The following is an 11,494-nucleotide window of genomic DNA, read 5'->3' as shown; positions in this document are numbered from 1 at the left end:
GCAGCCAACCCCCGGTCCTTCGCCTCCTGCGCATCCCTCGTGAGAAATTCCTTCTCCTTCCACCTCGACCCGCGGGAGGCGGCGATGGAGCACGGTTCGGTCACGGATTCGACCTCGTCGACCTTCTCCATTATGGAGGAGGATCACACCCTCGCCAACTCCGTCAGATTTGTCCTCAACCAGGAGTGAGTGACGCTTCTTCATCTCCTTCCGTTCCCGTTTTCTGAAATACTCCAGCTCTACTTGTGGGGTGTTTACAGTCCTACGGTGGATGCGTGCTTAGAGAAGAGAAATCGTGTTCTTGTACTAGACTGCTGGCTGTTTTTCTAGCTTCTTGCGATGTGGGATACAGTAAAAACCAAAGATTGACATGGATTGTCAATGGAAAATATCAAATTTAGTGCGAAAATGCTTGGATAGAGGCACAGATCAACTGTACATCCTGTTCAACGCAAACTGCGAATAATAATATGCCATCTGTTGACCAAGGTTTTGATGTTTTCTGCATGTAATGAGAGCAAGGGGCGAGAGGGCTAAGTATGCATGTTTTCTAGGACCTTCGTCCCTGCGCCAATGATTCTTTACCATGAACTGTATTTGTCAGCTGATCCTGTTCCTCGCCAGTTTGCAGCTATGTGAATCCTGCTGTAATGAGCCTTCAACAGAAATAACTTGTCTTGTTGGCTTTTCTTTTCCTGGGCAGCTATTGAGGAGTATATTACTTTTATTTGATTACCTAGGCATGGTGATAATACTCCAGTTTCTCCCGCTTCGTTTTCTCATCACCAAAAACTAAGAGAGAGAGAAAAAAAAAAGCTTTAGGCCATATGATGAAACAACCTTTTTGATCTGTTGATATAATTGTCAAATGATGTTAATCTAGGGTCATGTATTTGGAGTATAAACTTTGTTATGATCAACATAGTATCACATAGTAAGTTACACGGCCCAATATTAGACTATCAAACATCTTGGCGTTTGTTGATAAACTCAGGTACATGTTCTGCTTGGCATTTTCTTTTCCCCCTCGCAGATGGCCGTCTGATGTTAATGGGACCACTAGTTCTAGTACAATTCTGAATAAATAGAAAATATCTATGACTCCCAAGTGGAACTCTTGATATGTGTAATCAGAAGTCATATTCTTTTGCTTAACTGTTTCTGTTTGGTAGAATTCGCAAAGGTGTCGACGGTCTTCAGTTATACTTCTACCAGAAGCTAAAACCTCACAAATACCATTCAATTTCCAGAAACAAATGTGAATATATGAATTCAAGATTCTCATTTCTATCTTTCTGATTCCATTTTCTATCCACAGCCCAAGGGTGGCATTTTGTGGATATAGCATCCCTCATCCTGCTGACAAGAAGGTCAACATAAGAGTTCAGACTACAGGTACTGTATTGTGTCATATTATCCTGATATTTCATTTGAAATTCCCAGCAGACTTAACTGTTGCTTTTATACATTCTTTATTTTTAATGCTGGTTGAATGAAATGGAAAGAATCGCATTCATTGTGCTACTTAATGCGGTTGTATCTCGAGTAGGTACTTGGTTTCTAATAGATAGGCCCTGTAGCCTGTTTGGTAGAGCTCAGGATCCTTATTTTTCAGCTCCCTGCTCCTGATTCTCCAATACTCTTCTTTGAGAATCTAGATTCAGCCCAAATAAAATTTATGGCTGTACATTAGCTCCATAAATACAAGAAAATAATTTTGTGGTCACATAGACCATGATACCCTTGTTTTCTGTCTGCACACTGTACGGGAAATTCGGCAACAACAAGACATACATATTCTAGCAGTTAACCAATTATTAACTAGATGATATGGTCATTTCTTTTGGTTGTGTTTAGGCTTGACATTAGGACAATCATCTAGAAATAACAAGTTGATTTAGCTGAACAAAGATTGACTTCAAAAGGGGTGATGTAGCAGGGAGCGCTACCCCCCTACTCGTGTATCATCAGTTCATCACTGCAGATGTGGTAGTGCTTATGTTGCCAGGATTATCAGACAATAGCGCTACACCTTAAACATATAGCACGATGCTTTATTGGGTGCGCTCTTTTCCTGCGGCTGAAGCTATTCAACGCAACATTCTTCATTATGTTCATGCTCAACAGAAATCCACTTCGCCTCAGAACCTACCTCTCATAAAATATATTTCAAAATGTCTAAAAATTTCGAAAAAGATATCCAGGTGTTCGCATACAAAGTTTTGTGATAAAAACTCATTTTGTATGGCATGTGCGGAAAAGAAAATTTTTGATGCTCCAAAATAGATTTTCAACATAGATTTTTTTTGTCTCTCTTACACATGCCACAAAAATGACTTATTTCCCTGTCAAACTGTGTGTGCGAACGTATAATGTCCTGATGTACACATGTGATTTTTTCGAATTTTTTAGCATTTTGAAGTATATTTGAAGTGTAATTTTCATAATAGGTGCATCTAGACCTATGAGCCAAAATACTGTGTCCCCTACTCAATCCCTGTGGCATCACCTTGACAGTTTCGCTGCGGGTTCTTGATATTAGAACACTCCATTCTCATTTCCATTCAGGACACATAAGCCACTAATACATAGATAGTCGAAGCAACAGATGCGGAAAATTATTAAAGCTGAAATACCTTAACTTAGACTTGGTCAGGCGCTCCTCATACACGTCCAACACCTTCAGTTTCACAAGGTTCATTAACTAAGTTTAGACAAGCCAGATAGCTAGGTGGGCGTTCCACCATTTGTTGGTGACTCCTGTGTATGGCTGGCCGGTACTTGCGGCATGCAGATCTAGTAGCTTGGTCTGTCACCAGACACTGGTGCATGCTTTGCCTGTACTTATATACCCATGGAACGACTGGTTAGCGCCAAGAGGCACATATATCTTGCATTCACTCTCCGCCACCATTCCCTTCCACGTCTCCTGCCTCTCGGCGTCATCTTTCTTGCTGCCCGTGCCAAGAAGAATCGCGTGGGGTGGAACTTGAGAGGTGTCACAACGGGGAGTCCACGAAGAAAGTTGATGCCATCTCCAAGGGCAACAACCTGAAGAAGATCATGGATGATGGCAATTGATCGAGCGGCTTATTGTTTGGTGGCATGGTTGAGCGCGGACAGGATAGCCATGGTTTTCTTGAGATTGTTGCCCTTGGAGATATCATCGACTTTTTGGACTCTCCTTGGTGGCACCTCTCGCAGTTCCACTCAACGTGCTTCTTCTTGGCCACGATGGTGAAGCTGCATGTTGTGTTTTTCATGTTTTTCAGGTCCAACCTCATGCATCATTAGGCGTATTCTTGATATGGCTCAGCCCTGCAAATGGTGCGCACAGCCTACACACGCTCCTCCCTCGCCTCTCGCGAAAGTTAGTACTCCTCTGTATCGAAAAGGATGTCGCAGATTTGTCTAAATTTGGACGTATCTATATACTAAATAGTGTCTGGATACATCCAAATTTAGACAAATCTGCGACATCTTTATCAGGACGGACCTCTGTAATTAGACTGAGCTTACACACGCATTAGAAAGTACTCCCTCCGACCCATAATAAGATGTTATTACAACCAATATACCCATATATTATATTATGGTACGGAGGGAGTAGCAGGTAACGAGTTTAACTGATCCAAGCAAAATACATGAATCTCACGAACACATAAGCATACTGGAGCCCATGAATCCACAATAAATCAGCACATAAACAACCATTGGCCTGATGAATACGTGAACACATAAGCATACTGGACCCCATGAATCGACAATAATTCAGTACATAAACAACCATTGGCCTGGTGAATACGTGAATGCAAACGCAGACACACAGAGATCTTAGGAATCGGCAGAACAAATAAACACACGTGGATTTCATGGACAAACACGGATGGCCTGATTCATTCAGGTCCACAAAAATAAGCTGCAGGTTGCTCCACTCATGTGAGCCGAATTCACAAAAAACACGCAGCCAAGAGAGTTTGGCTTGGCTCTGGCTGCTATAGCTGAGGATCAGGAGATGAACCAAACAAGCCCTAGTATTCAGTAAATCTATTTTCATATAGGATGTTGCAATATGTTTGGGCTAGCTTGTTAGATCTTCATCTTTACACTTTACTCCATGAACCGTATAATTAAAATCTATCTTCATATAGTAGGATGTTGCAATGTGTTTGGGGTAGCTTGTTAGGTCTTCGTCTTTACTCCATGAACCGTATAGTTAAACCGATGTCTCTGTAGAGTAAATTCAACTCGAGTACCAAAACTATTGCTACCATCTCATTGCCACTAACTACTTCCCAGATTCCTTATTCTTCTAATCCCTTAAAGAAAGTGCTCACACTTCTGATGTGTGTTTGTTATTTTTCAGGAGATCCAGCAAAGGATGTAATGAAAGATGCTTTACAGGACTTGATGGTGATGGGGCAGCATGTTAGAGGGACTTTTGACAGAGCAGTGGCTGATTTTAAATCAAACATGCCAGCAGAACAAATGGATGTTGATTCGAACCAGCAATGAAGTTTTGCGGCACCCCCTATTCATCAGGATCAAGACGATGTGTAACCAGCTTATCATCAGAAGGCGGATCAACTGTGATTTCTGCCATTTAAGGTGTCTATCTACGAGCGATGTGTGGACATTGGTTTTAAAGCTGTGATTTGTCCATGTACTGTTACTGATTTTGTTAGCTGAACACTGAAATGTTGCAGTTTGTTATGAATTTATAATGAGCTGGATTTCGGCTGGGATTGAGAGAGTAGTCGCACTAAAATGCTGTATTGTTGGATTCCAGAACCGACAGATGGTACAATTTGTGGTTCCAGTCCTTAGGAAATTTTGAAATGATGTGTAAAATCCATACTCCCTCTGATCCATAATAAGTGTAAATCAGCGACACTTATTATGGATTGGAGGGAGTAGAAAATATCATCATCACTTTAGTATATTGTAATATGCTGATTTGCTTGGGACAAAAGCATATTTTCTGTTGGCAAATTTGTTTGCTTTCGTTCCAAATATCTATTTATCTGTTTCTAATTACTAGTACGAAAACATTAATTCTATACAAAATGTCAGACAAAATTCGTTTTATCATGAGGAATGATAAATCAAATGCGAAGAGAAGTTATCCGGACGAAACTGTCCCTGTGTTTCTTCCAACTCACAGTGAATTTTAAGTTGAACTTACTACTGTACTATAACACTCACACGCACGGTGCACAAATTGTTCGGTATCTTCATGCCAATCTGTCGCCCAGTAGAATTTGATTGCATGAGTTGATCACGACGGGTGATTAACTCGTACGTGTTGCCAACGTGGCTTTCCATTATACAAGACAAGAAAATGTGATACCAATCTTTTTAACAAGCGTATCAAATGAAACAGATGGCATAACGGAATTTCACAGTAAAGTTGCAGCATTTGAACATCAGTCTGCAAATAGCTTATTGAATTCTGAAAGATGTCAGGATGTGGCACATTTTAAAGCATCTGTATCAGATACTGACTAGTGCTCCACATTCCGTTGACAAAGCGGACTAAATGCAAATAAAAGCTAAGATGCATGAAGAAGATGGCATAGAGAAACAAGACCACGGGAACAAATGAGAACCCTAGGATCCGAAATGGTACAACGATGCATGAAAAGCATCCGACTACAAAGAAAACCCTAAACACCTCCGACTGGTCGAGCATCAACAATCGCAGTGAGTTGAGGATGACCGCCAGGTGCATATTCCCAAAGAATGAAAGATCAGATCCACGGTTATAGCCTTTCCAGAGTTATTCACCAAGTGACGGGGACACGATTCCAAGTGTGCTCCTCCTTTCCTGATGCTTTTTTCTTTAAGGATTCTTGGTGCAGATTCACAGCCACCAGACAGGTGGTCTAGGGAGTGGTGGCAACTGATGCGGAACACGCAAGAACAAAAGGCTGAAACAACTAAGTACGAAGAGGGCCAGAGATGGTATCGCGCCCAGAGTTGGTGTCTTTGTGTTTCAAAGACATGTTTGCAAACTGCGAGTCAAGGTCTCTACTGTTACTACGACCAAGAGTACCAGGTTGCGGTGGCTGTTGCTGCTGCTGATACAACGACCTGAGACGGCCAATTTCCCGCTCAAACATTTCCTGTTGAACTGCAATGTTAAAGGGGAAATGGTCAGATGTTATTCAGCTTTCAGTAAAGAAATTTAAACTGAATCTTGCACAAAAGATGTTTGTGTAATATCACAAATTTCTCACTAAGGCATCAATCTCTCAACTTCTTTTAGGAAATGAAAGCTCCTTAGGCTACCAATGAGTCCTTTAGCTAGCAATTCATTATTTGAAATAAAGAAGTTGCGACAAGTTAATTATAAATGTTGACTATGTATTTCAAATGTTTTTTTAACAGGATGTATTTGAAATGTGAATGGACCCATAGTGCTACACAAATCATATACATGAATATACAGAAGTTTAACTGAAAGTCTAATAGAAATATACTTGTGCATTTAGAATTTCAGCAACCATTGGTTCCATCAGTGTTGTCCATGACGCTGATATGTTCGAGAAATTGTCAAAGAAAGATAGGCTATTTGTAAACTCTCCAAGGCTTGCTAAGGTCCACGTACCAACCTATTAAGACCAAGCTGGAACCTAATTTGTTTCTAACTTGTAAAATTCAAGGTTCATTGGGTCTTAGAACAATAAACAAATATTAGCTGTTGTTTAAGTTCATTTAGAACAGTAAAGTTTGGTATCAAACTTTTCTAAGGCAACCTCGGCCTAAAGTTCAAGCAGACTTTTTTTACAGAAAGTACCAAGTGAAGACATCTCTTCTGAATTTGAGCACCGTCTATATTTAACAGTAGTTCCATATTTCTCCTATCCAGAAGAAATTGTGTAGAAAATTCTATAAAATAAGAAAATAAAAATACAGGTCAGCATACTTACCACGTTTAATTACTTGCTCCTGAGCTATACTCTCCAACCTTTGCTTCAAGGCTTTATTTTCCAAGTCTAGCATTATATTTTGTTGATTAAGAAACTCCATTTCAGCAGACACTTCTATCCCTTCTGACTGCATTATCCAGAGATGAATATTTTCTATTTGTCAAATACAACACTGAATCGTGGAACAGAAACCAAAAACCATTTGTTGCCATGAGCTTACCTGTAATGATTGGACTTTACCCTCAAGCTCTGCAATATACTGGAGCTTCCGAACACGAGACCTCTGCGCATATTGCCTGCAAGTGATATGATATAAAAAATAATCAGATGCATTAAAATTTGGAAATGTTCAACCATGCTATCGCAAACTTGCAGGTTGGTAATATTGAAATGCCCTACGGTGAAAAATACAAAATCTTGAAATCATAGCACCCTAATTCCGATCACTATAGATAAGCAATGTACAGAGCAGAGTCCCTCGAGGCTTTTTGCAAATGTCACATTCCAATTTAAGACTCACTCATAAAGTAGCAATTTTTAGGGAAAAAATCAAATGTTTTTTTGCATTTATATTGCCACAGGACAATATATCCATTATGTCCGGTGTGACCTTGATCAAATGCACCATAACTAATGAAATAAGTAAATATTTTCTCTATTAGGTGTGACCATCAGCGGTGGATGGGGACTGGCAGGGATCAGGGCTTCCTCCATTTTCTCCTAAGTACATGCATATCATTTTGTTAATACTTAAAATCCATTTTTTTGGGTGTGAGGTTGGTTTTACCTTTATAATATAAAAATCTATACCGTAAGGTTTTTCCCTATGGTTCCATATGGTAAAAACAAATACTTAAAATCCAAATGAATTGTCTAGTATTACATACTTTGGCCCCTCTTAGTAATAGTGTTATTTTTTAGGGGAAAAATCGAGGATTTCTCTAACTTATGCAATTCTAAATTCTAATCTAACCTATAGAAAACAGCTGGCTCTGTTGTTATGTCGTCAGTAAATCGCTCGGGCTATCAACGTTAATGGTTCTCAATTTTAAAATCTAGCACGGATAGTAGTTCTTGGAAGTGATAGATCATGCAGCAGAAGTATACTCACTGTTTAGCACGCTTGGTGTCCGCTTCGGACTGTGCGTACTTTGGCAGCACACCCTCCTTCCTCTCTATCCCAAGTTCATCAAGAGCTCTTTTGTCCATGGCATGCTCATGATCCCTCAACCCACTCGGTGGCCCGTGATGCCCACCAACTTTCTCCCTCACCGGCATCGGCGGGCCTGGCCTGTAACCTGCCAAATTCGGCATGCCTTGCTCCCACGGCCGGCCCTGGGGCCTCCCATATGAGGTTGGCTTGGCATAGTACTCCTGCACGCCGCCCCATGGCGCAGCCTGCCCTCCTCCGCCCATCTCCTCGAAACTATTGGCAAATGAGCCAGATGCAGCACTTCCATCAAACAGTGCAAACGAGTCACTCGACGACCTGCGGTGCCCGGCACGGCGCACAGGTGTCTCGGGCTCGTCGAGGAGGTCGTCGAGCCACGACGGCTGCTCCTCAATGATGCTCTCAGACGAGGTGCGCTGGTGGTGCCCATGGCCGTGGCCATGACCGAAGCGGTGGTGCGCGGCACCCTGTGGCCTGGAGATCGGGCCGTGGTCAGCGTACGGCGACGCCACCGTCGGGAACGGGCTGCGAGGGGGCAGCAGCGCCTGCTTCTGGAGCTTCGGATTCGCCATCATCATTTGCTCGACCAAACTGCACACGGCAAAAAAAGCAAATCTGTGAGATAACTCAAGATTTGAGCGAATTTAACACCAAACGAACACGAGCTTGCATCAATCAAGGCGGTCCAATTCACAGCTATACCCACAGATCTCAGCGAATGCTATGCCAAAATAATTCGAGTCGTGTTCCTCTACGGCGAATTCGCGTCAAAGATTCGAATCTTTCTTCGACCGCAAGCATCCAATTGTACCAGGAAGCGGTCAAGATCCGAGCTAAGCATAAGGACCGAGCTGGAAGATATAATTTGGCAGACGAAACGCGGCAGAATCGAGCTAATACAGTACAAATCAAGGCGGATCAAGACCACGGGCAAGGCGGCACCAAGAATCGTAGAAAGGAAGAACCAAACCCCCACCACCAAGAGAGAAACTCACCAATTCGGCGGCGATTCCTCCGGCCACCCAACCCCCAATTGCCGTTACCAAACCCTTGTACTAATCCGCAACTGTTTGGATGTATATCAGAGCTAATCTTCAGGGGATTAGAGAGCCTACGACGAAGAGGAGAGATGAGGAGGACGGGAGAGGGAGGGGGAGGAGACGGGTGGAGAAATTGTATAGTGAAGGGGAGAAAAATATCAATTAAATAGTGTCACGTTAGCGTTTTTATAATAATGCAACAGCGACAAATTTTTGTTTTGGGTGAAAAGCAGCCGTCAATTCAGGGATCAACGGTGAGAGATTCCGATGAGAATTATTGTCTTCGATGTGGGGAAACGAGTGGCCGATACTAGTGGCCAGAGAGGTAATTGCTCTGCGTACCCAGGTGTAGCCATGTCAAATGAACATCTGATCTTTCTAATAATATATGTTTTGTAATATGTATCTTATATTATCATGATTAAATTTGCAATCTAAGAATACGCGTAAGCCATATGAGCCGGGACAGAGAGAGCAGTGGTGTCTCGTAAAGTCAGAATTTTCTTTTATTAGGAGCCGATGTTTTCGTCGACAATGAGACGTTTGTGGTCGCTTCGTCAATCTTAAGACTCGCTAGATTAATTTTTTAGACTAGTATCTTGGACGTGCTCATAGAGATAAAATGTATGTGGGTGCGCTCACGGAGATGAGTATATGTATGTATTTGTGAGCATTACGTATGTACTATGTTTCGGAAAAAAAAAGTACAGTAATAAAAATGGACACTTTTATTAAGCAAATGAGTTGTTTCATTTCATTCACAAATGGGATCTCTATGTTCGGACTATTTTCTACAACAATTTCGTTATTAGATGTTTGCCTTGTAAGGATATATTGATGGAGTGTGGAATTTTGTAGCTCGAGCTATACATATTTTTTGAAAATTAAAAATAATATTTTAAAGTTTTAATAAATCTGAAAATAAATTTTGATGTAAACAGTGTTGTGATCTATGTACGTGCAAAATTTCAACTCAAAATACCTTATATTGTGGGCTGCACAAAAATAACTAAATCTGACAGATTTTCATGTTTTAAAATCTTGGACTGTTCACTACTATAGATATCAGATTTTGTCATTTTTTCACATCCCACAATATAAGGTATTTCGAGTTAAAATTTTGCATGTATGTGGATCACAACATTGTCTACATCAAGATTTATTTTCAATTTTTTTAAAAACTTAAACTGGCGATTTTGAATATAAATACCAAACTACATGTAGCTCGGTGTATAACTGTGGTTTCCGTATATTGATGGTTATACATAATTAGGAATAGTGTTAATGGATTCACGTGTCGTATAGGCATACCCTAAAACACGCAAAAAGATGAGATTATTGCCAATGTAATTCAGTTTAATTTTCTATATTACTATGGTTTCAAGACATGTACCTGCAAATGTGGATGATTTGCTATATAGAGACTACCGGCGACTTCTAAATTATTGCTATGGTTAAAGTTGAACACATACGATTGTGGGTCAGTTTAATTCTGAAATTCGCGAGCGATATTTAGATTATCTCCCGTTGCAAATAAGAAATAATCTTTGACAAAATAAAGGAAAGAAATAAAATAAATAATGTCCATGAGCTAGCAATGGAGTTGGTCTGTTGGTGCATGTGGCAAAAACAGCTTGGATGGCGTTGTTTAAGTGCAGCCCATATTGGGTAGTGGGGGCAAACGGAAAACAGAAAACAACTCATGCCACCAACAGGACAGCTCAGGTTCCAGCTGCGACCACGCCACGATCTGGTGGTGTCCTGCTGTCTTTATGCCCCTACCTATGTCCTCCTCTCTATTCTTGCCCTCGTGGCCTGCTTGTCTATGCTTTTCTCTTTTGTGATCAGCCCGTTGGCCTATTTGGACAGTGAATAAAAAAGAAAAGCTCTCTTGCTGGACTAGAAAAATGTTTGCCTATTCAGAAATCAATATTTTTTTCTAAACTAGTCTGATTTCCCTCTCCTCTAATTTTGTTCACCAATCCCCCATCTAATTTTGTGTTCGGCGGCATCATCACCTCTCGCTTCCTGGTTGCGGTTACGGTGACCGCAACCGCCGAGTTAAGGTTCGAGGTTGGGCCAGCTATCATGGAGGCAAGCTAGTGAATGCCCTCAGGAGATGACAGACAGGTTATGAGTATTGTGTGTCAAAATGGTACATCGATGTCGTGGAACATGTCGAGAGAAGACATGGACGATGAAAGCGGGCGCAGTAGACGAAGGAAGAAGCAATTGATATGATGACACTATAAATTAGAAACACTAGTTAGATCGATGCCACTGTTTTGCCACATGTAAACATAATACATAAAGAAATTCACATGTATAGAAAAGGATAGTTGCATTATATT

General features: G+C 41.1%; 2 protein-coding genes across 2 annotated transcripts; one reads left to right on the top strand and one right to left on the bottom strand.

Annotated features, from left to right (window-relative positions):
• On the top strand, positions 1 to 4,831 carry LOC124699740 (DNA-directed RNA polymerases I and III subunit RPAC2-like). The gene is made up of 3 exons (XM_047231989.1): positions 1 to 185; positions 1,319 to 1,395; positions 4,367 to 4,831. The coding sequence occupies exons 1-3, from the start codon at positions 85 to 87 to the stop codon at positions 4,513 to 4,515; spliced, it is 327 nt and encodes a 108-aa protein (XP_047087945.1). The 5' UTR covers positions 1 to 84; the 3' UTR covers positions 4,516 to 4,831.
• A 749-nt stretch (positions 4,832 to 5,580) lies between these two features.
• On the bottom strand, positions 5,581 to 9,207 carry LOC124703614 (uncharacterized protein At4g06598-like). The gene is made up of 5 exons (XM_047235839.1): positions 9,099 to 9,207; positions 8,044 to 8,694; positions 7,153 to 7,228; positions 6,933 to 7,059; positions 5,581 to 6,133 (listed from the first exon to the last, which is right to left on the bottom strand). The coding sequence occupies exons 2-5, from the start codon at positions 8,679 to 8,681 to the stop codon at positions 5,940 to 5,942; spliced, it is 1,035 nt and encodes a 344-aa protein (XP_047091795.1). The 5' UTR covers positions 8,682 to 8,694; positions 9,099 to 9,207; the 3' UTR covers positions 5,581 to 5,939.
• Positions 9,208 to 11,494: the final 2,287 nt, after the last annotated feature.

The sequence above is a fragment of the Lolium rigidum genome, chromosome 3 (assembly GCF_022539505.1).
Source record: "Lolium rigidum isolate FL_2022 chromosome 3, APGP_CSIRO_Lrig_0.1, whole genome shotgun sequence".
Lineage (NCBI taxonomy): Eukaryota > Viridiplantae > Streptophyta > Magnoliopsida > Poales > Poaceae > Lolium > Lolium rigidum.
The sequence above is the reverse complement of the archived record's forward strand: the minus strand, read 5'-3'. Positions and strand labels throughout refer to the sequence as shown.

What these genes read in the sequence shown, in the direction of transcription:
- LOC124703614 (XM_047235839.1), bottom strand. Translation starts at nt 8,681, where the DNA reads ATGATGATGGCGAATCCGAAGCTCCAGAAGCAGGCGCTGCTGCCCCCT. An exon ending in GTAAAGTCCAATCATTACAG is followed by an intron (nt 7,060 to 7,152) that starts GTAAGCTCATGG and finishes TGGATAATGCAG; the next exon opens with TCAGAAGGGATAGAAGTGTC. An exon ending in GGAGCAAGTAATTAAACGTG is followed by an intron (nt 6,134 to 6,932) that starts GTAAGTATGCTG and finishes TTAACATTGCAG; the next exon opens with TTCAACAGGAAATGTTTGAG.
- LOC124699740 (XM_047231989.1), top strand. Translation starts at nt 85, where the DNA reads ATGGAGCACGGTTCGGTCACGGATTCGACCTCGTCGACCTTCTCCATT. An exon ending in AGATTTGTCCTCAACCAGGA is followed by an intron (nt 186 to 1,318) that starts GTGAGTGACGCT and finishes TTCTATCCACAG; the next exon opens with CCCAAGGGTGGCATTTTGTG. An exon ending in CATAAGAGTTCAGACTACAG is followed by an intron (nt 1,396 to 4,366) that starts GTACTGTATTGT and finishes GTTATTTTTCAG; the next exon opens with GAGATCCAGCAAAGGATGTA.